The sequence below is a fragment of the Passer montanus genome, unplaced genomic scaffold (assembly GCF_014805655.1).
Source record: "Passer montanus isolate IOZ18808 unplaced genomic scaffold, ASM1480565v1 scaffold93, whole genome shotgun sequence".
NCBI lineage: Eukaryota > Metazoa > Chordata > Aves > Passeriformes > Passeridae > Passer > Passer montanus.
The window spans coordinates 1,306,606-1,323,042 of NW_024374701.1; the positions used below are offsets into that span (position 1 = coordinate 1,306,606).

General features: G+C 49.3%; 1 protein-coding gene across 1 annotated transcript in view; it reads left to right on the forward strand.

Annotated features, from left to right (window-relative positions):
* CR1 (complement C3b/C4b receptor 1 (Knops blood group)) overlaps positions 1-16,437 on the forward strand; it is a 34,461-nt gene that overhangs the window by 5,934 nt on the left and 12,090 nt on the right. The window contains exons 15-43 of the mRNA XM_039695774.1: positions 100-185; positions 707-901; positions 1,378-1,560; positions 1,900-2,079; positions 2,686-2,868; positions 3,001-3,183; positions 3,274-3,456; positions 4,156-4,347; positions 4,887-5,069; positions 5,276-5,467; positions 5,700-5,799; positions 6,327-6,412; positions 7,127-7,306; positions 7,736-7,783; positions 7,986-8,168; positions 8,444-8,626; positions 8,827-9,006; positions 9,399-9,428; positions 9,572-9,635; positions 10,820-10,824; positions 11,944-12,165; positions 12,981-13,172; positions 13,383-13,479; positions 13,917-14,002; positions 14,402-14,530; positions 14,626-14,635; positions 14,724-14,968; positions 15,517-15,699; positions 16,201-16,389. Coding sequence (XP_039551708.1) covers positions 100-185; positions 707-901; positions 1,378-1,560; positions 1,900-2,079; positions 2,686-2,868; positions 3,001-3,183; positions 3,274-3,456; positions 4,156-4,347; positions 4,887-5,069; positions 5,276-5,467; positions 5,700-5,799; positions 6,327-6,412; positions 7,127-7,306; positions 7,736-7,783; positions 7,986-8,168; positions 8,444-8,626; positions 8,827-9,006; positions 9,399-9,428; positions 9,572-9,635; positions 10,820-10,824; positions 11,944-12,165; positions 12,981-13,172; positions 13,383-13,479; positions 13,917-14,002; positions 14,402-14,530; positions 14,626-14,635; positions 14,724-14,968; positions 15,517-15,699; positions 16,201-16,389 — 4,172 coding nt within the window. The remainder of the gene's footprint in view (positions 1-99; positions 186-706; positions 902-1,377; positions 1,561-1,899; positions 2,080-2,685; positions 2,869-3,000; positions 3,184-3,273; positions 3,457-4,155; positions 4,348-4,886; positions 5,070-5,275; positions 5,468-5,699; positions 5,800-6,326; positions 6,413-7,126; positions 7,307-7,735; positions 7,784-7,985; positions 8,169-8,443; positions 8,627-8,826; positions 9,007-9,398; positions 9,429-9,571; positions 9,636-10,819; positions 10,825-11,943; positions 12,166-12,980; positions 13,173-13,382; positions 13,480-13,916; positions 14,003-14,401; positions 14,531-14,625; positions 14,636-14,723; positions 14,969-15,516; positions 15,700-16,200; positions 16,390-16,437) is intronic.

Sequence of the window (16,437 nt, forward strand, 5' to 3'; positions counted from 1 at the left end):
CCAAGTCAGAACTCCTGGCTGCCACTTGCAAGGGTTGTAAAGAAATTTCAAGTTGAAAAATCTCACTGTTAAAAGAATTAATCCTTCTGTGTGGTCCAGGTACAAGCTGGTGGGAGGCTCCCAGAGAATTTGTGAGGTCTCTGGCACACATGTCTCATGGAGTGGGGATCCTCCTGTCTGCCAGCGTAAGTAGGCCACCACAACAGGCCCTTGGAGATGGTTTACAAGATAAAGTGGAACTTCTTTCAAGCCAAAGGTTTTATTGCAAAAGATTTCTCAGGTCACTGAATGTGTAAAATATTTCCTTTTTCTTTTCATTTTGGTTTGGATGTGCTTCTGAGAATGGTTTCAAAGGTCTTTTATTTATTCTGGTCCAAACTGGGAAGAAATATTAATATTTTAAAGTGCCTGTTAGTGGGTAAGTATTTCCCACTGGCCAGTCTCTCTCTCTGTCTCACCAATGGTTATGGAAAGGGAGGTAAGAATTGTCTCAGAACCTCCAGACACGGGCAGCAAGGAAGTGACTCAAGGGAGGGGACAGATTTTCCTTCCCACGTGCGATTTGATCCATGCAAAGTTTGTTCCTGGAGAATCGGGTCATTGTGTCACTGCTGAGGTGGTTTCCCCTCGGTCCCTGCCCTTCCTGGGCAGTGTGTGTGCCCTGCAGCGCCGGGCACTGCTGACCCTCCCCTTGTGCTGCCCACAGGTGTCACCTGCGCTGCCCCTCCGGCCATCCCCCGGGGGACACACAGCGGGGGCTCCAGGGACACCTTCTCCCTCGGGGACGTGGTCACCTACAGCTGTGCCTCGGGGCTGGCCCCAGCTGGAGACGCCTCCCTGACCTGCAGCTCTGCGGACGGGGAGCATGGCACGTGGAGCGGGGCAGTGCCACGCTGCCCAGGTACGGCTCGGGGTGTGCCCACAGCCAGCCTGGCTGGCCCTGGCACAGGGGACAGGGCCTGCACCCACGGGGACACAGCTCACACGTCTGATTTTGTTTATTCACAGCAGTTCGTGTCAGTGTTCAACTCAGAGAATTTGTAATTTTTTAATAATTTTTCTAGGCATCAAACACTTATTTGCTAGCACTTTGGTATAACAGATTTTTCTTTTTGATGCTGGTGGGGGGGTACTATTATTGCTTCAGTTTTCATTACAATTTAATTTGACGTATTACTTCTGAAAAAGCTCTAAAAACCAGGATGTTTGTCTCTGATGGGGAAAAGGGCTAAGGGAAATTCCTGGAAAAGTTACACACCACCTCGTCCTGGCTGACCGCACTTGTGTTATCTCCCTGCCTCGCTTTCAGAGGGCTGGGGTTGTGGTGTTTATCTTGCCCTGCCCTAATCCTCAGCTGCCTTTCCTTGTTCCCGGCAGAGGTGAGGTGCCCTGCCCCTCCGAGCATTGCCAACGGGCAGCACAGTGCCAGCCCCGGGGCCTGGCACAGCCCGGGCTCCGTGGTGCTCTACACCTGCGCCGAGGGCTACTCCCTGCTGGGCAACGCCTCCGTCCGCTGCACGGCCAGGGGCACCTGGAGCCGGCCCCAGCCCCGCTGCCGAGGTGTGTCCTGTGGTTCTGTGCCTCCTCTGCCTGGCCCCGGGCTCCTTCCTCCCTCCTGGCTCTTGGTTTAATCACTGCAAGGGAATCCCCAGGGAGAGGCAGGGAGCAGAGGTGCCAGGGGCAGGAGGAGCCCCAAGTGCCCCTCTGGGTTTCCCTTTCTGTTCTTCATGAGTATAAACGCTCAGGAACAGCTGAATAATGATATTTAGTGTAAGAATAAGAGTCGGAAATGTTGAAATGCCCTTGACAGTGATGGCAAGGCCCAGCACTGGTCCCCCTCCACAGCCAGGGGGGTTTCACATCCCCAGCTCTTCACATCCTCGTGCTCTTCCCTTCCAGCAACTGGATGCACCAGGCCGGAGATCCAGAATGGAAAAGTGGCTGGCTCAGAGACCGCCTACAGCCTGGAGGACATCATCGTCTTCGAGTGCAACGTTGGTTATGCCTTGAAGGGCTCTCAAGAGTCCCAGTGCCAGTTTGGGGGCAAGTGGCACCCTCCTGTCCCCAGCTGTGAGAAGTGTAAGTGCAGATGAGGGGCAGCTGATTTCTGAAGCTGTGTGTGGAGGGAAAGGGGCTGCTTTCAAGGGCTGGAAAGGAAAAACATGCAAGTTTATGTCCTGCCATCCTCCTAATCCCCATCCAAAGCCCTGAACAGGTGCCTGGGGAGGTGTGGGCATCATCTGGCACCATCCCTGGAGGGATTTAGAAGACATGTGGATGTGGCACTTGGGGGCATGGGATAGTGGTGGGCTTTTCAAACCTAAATATTTCTGTGATTCAGACTCTTGTGAAATGTAGGGCTCTTTAGATGAATCCACAAAATCCAGGCTGGTGCCTATCATTCACAACCACAGACAGACCAGAGTAAGTTGTTAGGGTCACAGATGGAAACTAACCACTGTAGTTGCCTAAAGAGTGAGAAGTTATCATTTTTATGTCAATAAGCTCAGAAAGCATGAACGCTGGCAGGTAAGAGAGGGTAGGATGGAAATATCATTCAGGGACAGCTCTTGTTGCTGTCGGGCAGAAGTTAATGGGGAAGAACAAAGCTAAAAGGCTGCCTCACCCCAGAGGGGTTTGTGGTAGCAGCTCTTGGCTAGCTGGGATGTTTCCCCCTCCTTGCAGTGCCGCCGTGTCCTTCCCCTCCCATTATCAGAAATGGCCAGCACGACAGCAAGGAGGTGGCAGAGTTCATCCCTGGCATGGCAGTGAAGTACCACTGTGACCCGGGCTACGTCCTCACTGGGAAAACCACAATTTCCTGCTTGCCATCGGGAGTCTGGAGCATCCCCTACCCCCGGTGTGAAGGTGAGCTGCCAGCGCTGCTGCCCTCGGTGCAGAGGGACAGCACCGCACTCACACGGCTCCCAAAACCAGAGCAGCACCCTCAGCTCTGGCAGCCGTGCCCCCAGCCCGAGCTCTGCTGCTTTTCCCCCGCAGCGATCACCTGCAGCAGCCCCAGCATCAAGGACGGAGAGGTGGCCGAGGGCCGGAGGGCTGTGTACCACCCTGGGGACAACGTCACCTTCCAGTGCCACCCAGGCTTCGTGCTGAGGGGCAGCCGTGGGGCCACGTGCCAGCCCGACAGCCGCTGGGTGCCCGCTGTGCCCACCTGCCAGCCAGGTGAGCCAGCTGGGAGGGCTTTGCTGTGGTGCCAGTGCCCCTCGTTTGGGTGAAACCCCTCAAGCTCTGCTCTCTGCTCCTCCCTGGCAGTGCGGCCGTGCCCTCCGCCCCCGGTCATCGCCCACGCCACGCTCAGTGCCCAGCCGGGGATGAACTTCACCAGTGGCACCTCCGTGAGCTACAGCTGCCAGCCTGGCTTCTCCCTGCTCGGGGACCCCTCCGTGCTGTGCACGGCCTGGGGCAACTGGAGCCTTCCCTACCCACGCTGTGCAGGTGGGGCTGCCTCAGCATCCCCCCCTGTGCCAGGCTCAGCATCCACCCCGTGCCAGGCTCAGCCTCCATCCCGTGCCAGGCTCAGCATCCCCCCTGTGCCAGGCTCAGCCTCCACCCCGTGCCAGGCTCAGCCTCCATCCCGTGCCAGGCTCAGCATCCCCCCTGTGCCAGGCTCAGCCTCCACCCCGTGCCAGGCTCAGCATCCCCCCCGTGCCAGGCTCAGCATCCCCCCCGTGCCAGGCTCAGCATTTATCGCATGCCAGGCTCACCCTGGATCAGGCAAACCTGCCAACCCGCAGGATTGCACGGCACAGGGAGAACCACAGCAGGAGCTCTGCTCACTTTGGTGGCACTGGGAATAAGCTGGTGGCATTGCTCAAGTTTCTCAAAAGGAGACAGGCTTGGGTGTTCTAAATATTGAAATTAAAGATTTCTGTACTTCAGCTCAGAGTTGTGTGAAGGCACCACACTGCCCAAACTAATTTTTGGGCACTGTTTTATTCTGTTTTTTAAGGCCACATGAATTAGGTGCCTGTGTCCTCGCACGCTGAGTGTTATTTGATGCAAACAAATGTCAGACTACATAGAAGATGCGTTAATAACTTGGGGTTTAACAGTGCCTATCAATGCACCTGTTTCTCTTTAGCTGCATTTCACAGCCAAGGACATATTTCTCATGCCCGTTTTGTTTCTTGGCAGCCGGTTGTGGCACACCGACACCGTTGCTATTTGCTGAGCTAAGTGAGCAATATGAAAATCAGACTGAGTTTCCTGTCGGGATGTCTGTGAACTACACTTGTCGGCCTGGATACGTGCAACAGCCACAGATATCACCAACTATCACATGTCTTGAAAATCTAACGTGGTCTGAAGCCCAGGAGTTTTGCAAAAGTAAGTTTTGCAGCTGCTTCTAATTGGTTTAAATTGTTGTGCGCTGAAGCCTTGTAATTTCCCCTTCACCTCCCCCTCCTTTGCAGGGTTTGGGCAGATTTCTGAAAATAGTGATTCTTCTCCTATGACAGTGAGTTAAAGAAGCTTAAAAATCAGTTTGTTTCAGCCCTTGTCATGAGCACCTTCCACTATCCCAGCTTGCTCCACGCCCTGTCCAGCCTGGCCTTGGACATTTCCAGGGATGGGGCAGCCACAGCTGCTCTGGGCACCGTGTGCCAGGGCCTGCCCACCCTGACAGACAGAATTCCTTCCCAATGTCCCATCTAACCGTGTCCTCTGGCAGTGGGAAGCCATTCCTGTCACTCCATCCCTTGTCCCAAATCCCTCTCCAGCTCTCTTGGAGCCCCTCTGGGCACTGGAAGAGGCTCTAAGGTCTCCCTGGAGCCTTCTCTTCTGGTTGAACAGCCCCAACTTCCCCAGCCTGTCCCAGCACCATGGCCCTGCCCCTTTCTCAGTTTTGTTTTGTCCTCTCTCTTTAGTGCTGCAATGCCCTCCACCTCCAAATATTGCCAAAGGAAGCCACGACAGGCAGGACTTGGAGGTTTTCCCCGCTGGGCTGGTTGTGAACTACAGCTGTGACCCTGGCTACAGCCTGCGGGGAGAGGCGTCCATCTACTGCACCAGCTCCGGCAACTGGAGCCTCCCTCTCCCTCAGTGTGCAGGTACACTGTGCTTCTAAGCTTGGACTAAGCTGAGAGTTCTACCTGTAGGACTCATCCTCACCCTTCCCAAAATTCTGAATCCTTTACCCTCCCCTTTTTTTACCCATTTTGCACAATGGTTTTAAGCTGTACCTACTCAAAATACATTTTTAAACAATTTTTGTAGTTGACATCTCCGTTTCTCCCTATGTTTTCTCCCCTGATAGCTGGCTGTGGTGCACCTCCAAACCTCACCTTTGCTGAGCTAACCAGGGAATACAAAAATCAGCTGGAATTTGCTGTTGGGGACACTGTGAGCTACAGCTGCCGGCCGGGATACTCGAGACGCCCCGGAGCGCCCCAAACTCTGACTTGCCTCCAAAACCACACGTGGTCTGAAGCCCTAGAGTTCTGTAAAAGTGAATAGCTCCATCCATTTGGTGTTGGTTATTGGAAATTGTGTATTTTGTGGGTTTTTGAAGGAAAGATTGGTACATGGCTTTACTAGTCACATGGTCTGGGCCGCTTTGGGCCTTTTCAAAATCACATCTTTACTGGTGGCAGAACTTGGACAGAGCCTTAAGGTGCCTTCTCATAGTGTGTTACACAACCTCAAGAGAGGAGTTTAAACTCAGCCTTGTTCTTTCCCAGGGAAGCAGTGTAGACACCCAGAGCCCCCCAGGAATGGCAGAGTTGTTGTTCTGACAGATCTCCTTTTTGGGTCAACCGTGAGCCACACGTGTGACGAAGGGTGAGTCCCACGCTGCCTTTGCTGCCTCCCTGTCCGACTTTGGTGCTGGGTAAAGGATCAGAGCCCACTCCTCTGCACAGCTGTTCTCCCACAGCAGACCTGAACTGGAATTTTGGTTCTAATTCTGCCATAGCTGCCTGCTCCAGAAAGGGAGAATTGTCTCATTTTCCCCTCCTGTGCTCAGCAGATTAATTTGCAAACCAGTTTCAGTTTTCCTTCTCAGATGGCCTCGAGCAGGAGCTGAGAGTGGGAGCAAGGCCGTGCTGCAAGGAGGCTCCAGCCCTTTGGAAATCAGTTGGGTCATCATTTATCACCTGACCAACCTAACCCAGAGTTTTTGGGGTCAGTGTTGCTCTTTTGGATGTGGGAAGAAGCAACTTGGTGTCCTTCTTTCCCAGGTGTCAAACCAGCAGAGAGACCTTGGTGATCAGCTGGAATCAGGAGGCTGCAGAAGGAAACCTCTGGGGAGGGAAAAACCCAGCTGAAGGACTTGGTATGAGCTGATATTTCCCTCTCTGCACCTCCAGGTACAGACTGGTTGGACAGTCCCACAGGAGATGTGAGATTTTGGGACGACACGTTGCCTGGGCTGGTCTGCCTCCCATCTGTCAGAGTAAGTAGGTCACCACTATATCGGGGCCAGAATTGCCATACTAAGTCCTTAAAATTAAAAAGCGTTTCCTTTAAATAAATAGAATTAAATGAATAAGACTATTAAAGGATAATATTCCTCTGGGATAGTTTTTTTTTATGCTTGTATATTTGGTTTCTTCTAAAAATCTTCCAGATGTAAGCTTTTGATCTGTCACAGCAATGCAGAGTGAAGAGCTGTGAGATGCCTGCAGGGACTTGTCCCTTTTGTTTCACAACAATAAAAAAGAAATCAAGTAACAAATGTGTTTTGTAATAGAAGAGTGATATTTTGAGTACCATTGAAATGGAATTTTGCAAACCCTGTACTGTTAACCAAAGCACAAGGATGTATTGCAGGGGTTGCTCATTGCAATTAGTCTTTTTTTCAGCTGGAATTGCTTTTTGAGGTTGGGATAGTAAAGCACTCATGAGAATGACAGTACTGACAGACTTCTACACCATTTCATGTATTTATTAGAATATATTCACACCATCTATGTTTATATATATAATACTGTGGTACCCTTAAGGTACCTAAGAGAACTAAAACCCCTCAGTTCTTGGAATGATTCTTATGTGAGTCTCCAAGTCCTACCTGTGAAGCTGCTCTGAGCACACTGAGAATGGACTCCAGGACGTGTTCACTGCAGCCCTCACATGCCTTTGTGCCCCTAACCAGGATCTTCTCTTCCAGGGGTGGTGTGCCCAGCCCCACGGATCCACAGCGGGAGGGTGGCTGTCCCCAAGCCCCGCTACACCTACGGGGACTCTGTCACCTTCAAGTGCCACCGAGGCTTCACCCTGCGAGGCCACCGCAGGTCCCAGTGCCGAGGGGACAGGAGGTGGCACCCGCCTGTTCCTGTGTGTGAGCAGGGTAAGAATCAGCTCTGGGCCTTGCTGGGATTGCACATTCCTCCTGGTTTCTCACCCGATTTCTCTCCTGTCCACTCACGGAAGACAAAGTTGGTTTTATTTTTCCTGTTTGCTCCAACTACTTTAAGGAGAATCCAGAAATTTTTTCTTTCATTTATGCCTTTCTTCACACACAGGAGATGAGCCAGGGCTTGGGTAATGCTGTAAGTACTGGCATGATTTGCACTTTCTCATACTGCTTGTTGCAATCCATAATCTACGTTCTCTTAATTCCCTGGAAATGAGGAATTTGGTAGCTGCAGGACATCGAATATCAGAGAGCTGTGAATTTTTTCCTGGAAATGTTAACACCAGGATGATGGGAAATGAAGGTAAATGTATATATTTTATTTGCTCAACCATGTTTTTAAACTCTTAATGCTGCATTTAGATGGACTGTCAGAACGTTATCACCACCCTGACACCACAACAAAGCCAGGTAGGTCTCTTACCTGAAGAGGCAAGATTTGATTTACTAATCACTAACTCCTCCTCCCAACCTGTCCTGCTTTTCTGAGGGAGCTTTGCAGAGGGTTGGGGTCAGTGCTGTGGGAGGGAGCGTTCAGCCTTCCCCAGCTGCTCAGAAGTTTTTCCTCTTGTCTCTCTGAGCTCTGCTTTGATCTGCACATTTCTGTTTTCAGTGCTGCACTGCTCCAAGCCTGCAGACATCACCCACGGGTCTTTCCGTGGCCCAGCAAAAGCAGTTTTTACTGTGGGAACATCTGTAAACTACATCTGTGAGCCTGGCTTCTCCCTCCTGGGGACAGCATCCATTTATTGCACAGCATCTGGAGCCTGGAGCCATCCCCCTCCCGTATGTCAAGGTGTGTTTTGGCTGCAGAGAGTGAAGAACAAAGGACATTTAACAAGTCTTGCCTTAGGGAAAGATCTGTAGAAAGTCTAAAGCTGAGTACAGAATGTGTGATAAGAACAAGCTCGAGTTTTTAGCCTTTCCAAAGGCTGCTGGAGTTACAGGGCTGCTGTTGAGTGCAGGGGAAGAAATTCAAAGGGAGCAGCCGAGGCTGCAGAGGGTCAGCGCCTCAGTCACTCCCTGGCCACCCTTCAGCATCCTGCTGATTGTCTCTCCCTGACTTTCCAGCTGTGAAGTGTCAGCAGCCTCCAAACATCACCAACGGGAGGCTGAAAGGCAACAGCTCTGCCACCTTTCCCCCCGGAGCCGCCGTGTCCTACAGCTGCGATCCTGGCTACTCACTGCTTGGGAATGCTTTCATCAACTGCACGGGGTCGGGCTCCTGGAGCCAGCCCCTCCCGCAGTGCAAAGGTGAGCTCCTGCTTCCTTTGATGTCTGGAGCTCCACGTGGGACTGAGGCACTTTCCCAGTTCTGCAGAATGCGGAATGAGAATGAATTCCTGGCTACACTCAGAAGGAATTCAAGAGCAGTGTCCGAAATAACCCACAGCTGTGTTTCTCATATTTCGTGTTCCCTCTAAACGCCCTCTTCTTATTGCGTCCAATTTCAGAGATCAGATGTGAATTCCCGGATGTCCAAGGTGTTAAAAAAGCCATTAAAGGAAATACTTATCGCTCTGGCACTAACATCACTCTTGAGTGTGACGATGGTTACGTGCTGGAAGGCATCAGTCACACCCAGTGCCAAGAGGATTTCAGCTGGGACCCTCCCGTGCCCGCCTGTAAACTGAGTGAGTGGAATGTAAACCAAAGAAAGATCGTACACAAGCATGCAAATGCATTTTAAACATGCAAGTGTCTGTCTGTATTTTTAAAAGGAAGCATACAAGGGTGTGGTTTTCAGAAATCTGGTGCTGTGGGTGTTAGTGAGACACTGGCATGGGGAAGCTGTGGCTGCCCCTGGATCCCAGGCAGTGCCCAAGGTCAGGCTGGACAGGGCTGGGAGCACCTGGGACAGTGGAAGGTGTCCCTGCCCACGGGGAACTGGATGAGCTTTAAGACCCCTTCAACACAAAGCATCCTGTGATTCTAAAAGCTTTATTGGTGTTGATTAAGGACAGTTGAGAAACGCTGTACTTTGGTAGAACAGTTTGCTGATTTTCCTTTTTTCCCTTCCCTCCAGCATCCCCCAAGCCCGGGTCACTAGGCCTAGGTAAGCAGCTTACAAACATTTTTGTCCCCAGCTCAGTGGCTCAGTGGCACAGCCTCCCTCTGCTTACTCAGCAGATACACCCTGTTGTGCATTTCATGTACTTTACACACGCAGTGAGAATAACCCAGGTTCTTCTCCCTCAGGAGTGGCAGCTGCAGCAGTTCTGCTGCTCCTGGGGGCAGGTGTTGTCTGGAAAATAATTTCCAAGCAGAAGGAAGGGTAAGGCAGCTCTGGCTGTTTGTTCCTGTCCCTTGGTGCCAAGTCCCAAGCTTTATAACACTTGATACACTTGAAATATTTGCCTCAGTGTGTCTGGGCTTTGTAATTTCGTACCTTCAGCTCAGGCTTGCAAATGCTACAACCTGGAACTCATGGTGTGGTCATTTTATTTCAAGCCTCTCTTTCTTAAAAGAAACCCAGCCGAGCGTTCTTTTACAAAGCAATTCATTGTTTTCTTCTTTTTTACGTAGCTATTATCACACGTATGAAAACTATAATTACAGAACCCCCCTGAACCCAGACACTGAACACAAAGGCTCGTGTCTGCCATAGGAGGTATGGATTTATATTCCTCAGCACAAAATAGCAGTTAGAGCTGCAATAACTATACTGTCACTTGTTTATACTGCTGACTGCATTGTCTCCTTGAATGACTACCTTCCTAATGCAATCTTTGAAGCAGAAACATTTTTCCCCTTCGTCTTCTGATAGAATATTTTCTTTTGCTGAATAGAAGATTTAAACTGGGGTTTAAAAACATCCAGTTTCCCTCTGACACCACCCCCAAAGCGTGTCTTTCCTTTTCCACAATCTGGATGGTTGGTGTGCACTTCCACACCAGTCCTTGCTTCTGACTTAAAGCTGCTTTTAAATTGTATAGATTATGAAAAAGCTGAAAAACTGCCTCAGCAGTAGTAGAGTCAGAAAAGACACTGAACTTGGTTCCTGGGGGTTTTTTATTGCTTTCACACTTGCTACAATGGTTTTTTACTTACAACTGGATCTGTTTTCTATGGTGGACCTATTGCAGCCAGCAGTGAATTTTCACTGTTAGCAGCACTTCACCTACAAAGTGGGACATGTAAACAATATCAGTTTTGGGTTGCTCTGGGAGATTTCATTGAAACAAAGCGTTTCCCAGAAATTCCCTCCTCCCTCTCCGGGTGGCAATGGAATCTCTACGCACCAGTACAAAACCAGGAAATCCTGATTCCAACACCAGGATATCATCTTTCCTAGGCTGGAAAGAGATCTCATCCCTGCTGCTGCTCACCAGGCACCCGGCTCGTTCCCTGCAGTGAGGAAGCACCGCTCACGTGGAGACTGGAATTCTGTGGCAAAAAAAGAGGACATTTTACTGTAAATCTCCAATGCTCTTCTGCTCTCAGCAGTTACTGTAAGGATCTAGTGAGGCTCAGACTGCACGCAGTGCGGGTGCTGCCTCGGAGGGAATTCTGTGTGCTGCTCCTGATGAAGAATATTTCCTTTATCCCCAAAAACTGGATAACCAAATGGATAACCCCAAGCTTTGGTTGGGAGAAACAATAATGCACTGGCCATCACCCCAATTCCGTGTCTCCCTGTGCCCACCAAAACATTCCTGCACAAGGGTGGGAGTAACCATGTGTAATTAATGTCTTAATTACAGCTGTTTTTACATGCTTATTTCTTTCCAGCAACGCTTATGTGCGGTGTTCCTCTACCAATGCTTAACCTAATAAAAGCTGATAATGACAATTCTGTGTCTTCTTTGAGGCCTGCCTGGAATTTTAAGTCTTTTCGGCTTTGTTTTTTTTTTTTTTTTTTTAAAATTTTGGCTGTTCTATTTTAATGCTGCTCTGCCACTCACGGGATTTACCTTCCAAAAGCGAGCAGCCCTGCACGGGGATGTCCATCCTGAGCTGGCTGTTATTTTTAATTTATCACTGTTGGTGTTCCACGTGTGGCACTTAAAATACACTTTGACTTTATCCTCTTTCCTTGAGCTGCCCAGGAAAGGATTTTATCTCCTTGCTGTAATGCGCTGAGGATGTTGCAAAATATGGAATATATCCACATATTCTAAGACTACTTAAAGTCAGGGCATTCTTTGGTGGAAGACCTTTGTATACTTCCAATCCTAATCCATAAAAAAGGAGTAGGCAGGAGCATCCCTTAGTCAAGGGCATCCCCAATAAACTAGCTTTAAGGATGAAGGAAATCAAGGTGCTGATGATGTATTTGGCAAAATACTCAAGGCCGATGTATTCTTCAGCTGAACAGCGATTATTATCCTGCTAAAAGTCACACTTTCGGGTCAAACGGGGCCTTCCCTGAGCATGCGTTGAACCCAGCCGGGACTGCGTCATTCGTGTGTGCATTAACTCATCACAACACAGCGGCCGCGCCTGGAAACCGCCCTAGCCCTGCATTCCTGTGTGTAACACCGGCACGGGCAGCTCGGCCCGGGGAACACCAGCGACCCCCGGCTGAACACCGGCCCGGGCTGTCCCCAAGGTGCCACCCCGGCGCTGAGGGGCCCGGCGGGCGGGCCCGGCCATGGCGGGCGGGGCGGGCCGCGCATGCGCACCCGGCCGCGCGCTGCGTCTCCGCGGCGCCGGGAGGGAGCGGAGCGGCCGCAGCCGCGGCCCCGCTGCGGGCATGGGGCGGCTCTCGGTGCCGCCGCCGCTGCTGATGCTGCCGCTTCTGCTGCCGCCCGTGCTGGTGCTGTGGCAGCTCGGCGGAGCCCAGGCTCAGGGTGAGGCAGCGGCCGCTCGCTCTTTGCGGTGCCGGTGGGGAAGGGGCGCTCGGAGCGGCGGGCGCGGCGCGGAGCCCTCAGGGGACCGCGGCTGGGAGGAGCGGTCGGGGTCGGGATCGGGATCGGGACTGGGGTCGGGGTTGGGATCGTGGCCGTGCCCTGCTCCCCGCTGAGGGTGCTGAGGGAGCCCTCAGGGCCTGCCGGGGGGGCGAGGGGAGCGGGAAGGAAATGGCTCTGGGGCGGTGGTGCAACCGCGAGGCTTTGGGCGGGTTTGAATCGGAGAATTGCGGCTCTGTCGGGCTGGGGAGGGACCTCGAAGCGCATCTCCTGGGCAGGGACACCTGCCGCTGAACCTCCGCCCAGCCTGGCCCTGGAGATGATTTTAAACTCCGCTTTGTGTCCCTTGGACCCGCTGTCCTTTTTCCGTAAGAAGGGACAATGAGCTCTGTGAGTGGGCTGGCTTGTTTGCTTTTCATGCAGCAAAAGAAATGGGTGTGCGGTGAGTGAAGGCGTGTGTCTAACTACAAAAAAATGGCAAACAGACAAAAATCTGAAAGTAGGATCTGGAAGGAAGTGCATTGTCTGGGTAGAGTGACTAAAGAACTGGAGGAAACAATGAGTAGCATGCCCTATACACATGTAGAGCTGGACGCTGCATGCAGCTAAAACCTAAATTAAAAAATTGGACACGACTCAAATATATCCTTAAGAGCTCTTGAATGGTTCTGTCTCCTGTGCTGTTACACCTCAGGGTGTTTCTCTTCTTGCTGCTAAGATGCTGTGTTGTTTTTTCCCTTTTTCCTTCCTCTTCCCAGGCTCGTGTCCCAGGCCGGAGCGGCTGCAGTACGCAGAGCTCGACCAGAGCTCCAGGGAAATGCAGGATTTCCCACCTGGGACCAGAGTCTCCTTCACCTGCCGGCCGGGGTACACGAGGGTCCCAGGGAAGCCACTGAGCTGGACGTGTGGTGATGACTTGCAGTGGTCACCCAAGGGCGCGTTCTGTACAGGTAATTTGATTTGTTGTGCCCCTTTTTTCCCCACTGGTATTTAACAGTTCCAGTTGGTTTGCGAGTGGGAATTAGGGTTTTGCCATATTTTAAAGAAGCTTGGAAAATGCTGGTGTGGGTAAGAGTGATAAGTGCCAAAGATTTTGATTTTGTATGTAACTACAAAAATGTAGATTTTTTCTTTTCTCTTTTTTCCCCCCTTTCTCCCAGCGAGAAAATGTATTTACCCAGGAGACTTGGAAAATGGTTATTTTGACCCAACAGATCTTACATTTGGTTCAAAATTGACATTTCATTGTAAAGAGGGGTAAGTGTTTTGGTGAACTTAACGATTTATTTTTTTTAATGTTTACACCAGATTTGAAATAAACCCAAATTTTCTGTTCCAGTTCTGACCTGAAATCTGAATTCTACCTGTAGCAAATAATTAAGTCAACAACACTAAGGAGGTTTTTTTTTTCCTTTTCTTTGAGCATTAGTGATTTTAGGACTTTAATATTAGACAGTATTTCTGAAAATGGTAAGACTGCTACAGTTCCTTAGTGATGTCTTTTGTTTCTGTTTTGTTTTCAAAGTGAGACTGTCAGCAAAATAAACAAGATTCTCTTCTCATTACAGCAAAACCTTGCTGTGCTATGTTCCTGTAATCACAGAACAGCATTACTGATAAGAACGAATTTTTTGGTGCTTGTTGGAGAAATGAGAAATTTAAGTTTCACATCTTCAAATTTTTTACCTGTGTAGGTACAGATTGCGGGGTAAGGGGGAGATTTCCTGTGATATCAAGAATGAAGGTGTTGGCTGGAGTGGAGGTCTGCCTTACTGTGAAAGTGAGTGAATTACTGCTGTGTTTGATTTTCTGTTCAGAGGGGGGTAAGTTCATTTACAAACAGCTGTAACTTTCCAGTACAAAAAATGGTGGGAAAACAGGGATGGTTTCTTTCTTAACTACTTGGGTTATGCCTGAGGAAATGAAAAATGTCACTTTTGGTGGTAATTATCTCATATTAAAATCATATTATCTCATATTAAAATCATATTATCTCATATTAAAATCATATTATCTCATATTAAGATCAACCTCCTGTTGAAGCTGAGGTTCTGTACCATGACTTCGAGTGGCTGTGTCAGATTCCAGTAAAACGACTGGAAAACCAAGGCTTGCTCTTTGAGATGAACCAGCTAACACAGCAAAACCAATTTGACCGATTTTTGTGCTTTATTTCCAGGAATTCCTTGTGAGCCACCTCCCAAAATAGCCAACGGGGGCTATGAGGAGAGAGCCAGCTACGTGTACCAGAGCACGGTGACCTACAGGTGTCAGGATGTCCCCAAGGGCATCTTTCTTAACTACTTGGGTTATGCCTGAGGAAATGAAAAATGTCACTTTTGGTGGTAATTATCTCATATTAAAATCATATTATCTCATATTAAGATCAACCTCCTGTTGAAGCTGAGGTTCTGTACCATGACTTCAAGTGGCTGTGTCAGATTCCAGTAAAATGACTGGAAAACCAAGGCTTGCTCTTTGAGATGAACCAGCTAACACAGCAAAACCAATTTGACCAATTTTTGTGCTTTATTTCCAGGAATTCCTTGTGAGCCACCTCCCAAAATAGCCAACGGGGGCTATGAGGAGAGAGCCAGCTACGTGTACCAGAGCACGGTGACCTACAGGTGTCAGGATGTCCCCAAGGGCAGTGATCCCTTCTCCCTCATTGGCTCAGACACGATTTACTGCACGTCTGATGAACACTCAAATGGAGTTTGGAGTGGGCCTCCTCCAGAATGTCGAGGTTGTTGGGATTTTTATTGTTTCTTTTTTCAATGTCTGGCCCTTTCCGTGGAAGTGGGGTGGGGAGAATGGACTTTGCCTCTAGGAAAGAAGGAACAAATGCTCTGGTACAAAGTTTGGTACAGTTCCAAAGGAAATTACATCAGCATGGTGGATATTGATGGATTATGACACAGAACATGACTAAAATTTAAGTTAAAGCTTGAAAAATAGCTCTGTGAGGGTTTTGTTGGTAGAAGTGACAAGGTCAAAAGTGAAGGAACTGGGAGACCACAAATTCTGCAGAAAAATTGTGTCAAGGGAAAGGATGTGGGGGACTGGATTAGGACTTGTAAAAAGCTAAGGAAGAATCCTGTTCCTAAAAACACAGCCACCATGGAAGTGCAGGAATCAGTGTTTCTACAAAGCTTCTCCAAAACAACTTGGGGAAGTTGACACTGGGGAAAAGGATGTTGTGTTTGGTGCAGTGTTTGTGTTAGCAGATGTTTCCAAGCTTTGTTCTCGTTTGTTAAGAAATGTTTGTGTTAACAAATGTTTCGCCTCTTTCAGTGGTCAAATGTGAAGACCCCAGAGTTGAAAATGGGAGAAAAATATCTGGATTTGGGCTTACCTACAAATACAAGGACTCGGTTGTGTTTGAGTGTAATCAAGGTTATTTCTTGGTTGGAGCAGATGTAATTACCTGTAAAGAAAATAACGCCTGGGATCCTCCAAAACCAACCTGTGAGAAAAGTAAGACTTTCTGTAATATTCCCTTTTCTCTTGTGTGTTGAAAGAGTTTTAGCTAAAATTGAGCATCCTGATGTTTTGGTGATTTCATGGGTGAAGGCAGGAGAAAAGATGTGGAGTGCAGGAGAAAATATTTGATACAGAGAACTAGGAGCATGCACAGCGAGGAAAGCTGTGGTGTCCCTCTGGAGGAGTTGAAATCTTTGTGTGTGTTTTTTTTATGCAGCTCTTCAGCTCCTACTTTCTAGAAATTATTCTAGAGCTCAGAGAAATAATGAACCAGTAAGGATTTCTGAGCTGCCATGTATTACCCTAATGAATAGCTACAGTGATGTTTAAGTTTTCTAAGGGGAATATTTGTACTTAAAATTGGGGTAGAGTTAAACTTCTGACATGTGCTGAGCTATTTTTCTTACGTGAAGGCAGCTTGTGTTTGTAGAATGAGTTACTGAGTTATGAAATAAGCTTTATTCTCACTAAACTTGTTTTAAATTCCTGTGTTAGTCACTGCAGATGTGTGTCCTGCCCCGAAGATCCCCAATGGGGTCCTGGTTCCAAGCAAGCCTGCCTATACAAAAGGAGAGTCTGTGCAGATCCAGTGCAAAGCTGGCTGCTCCTTCCCTGGTGGCTCTGCAGAGATGACAGTGACCTGTCAAGAACAGAGTTCCTGGGGTGCTTTACAGCCCTGTACCTGTGAGTAAAACTGCTAAAATCAGGACACACTGACAAGTTTTAAACATC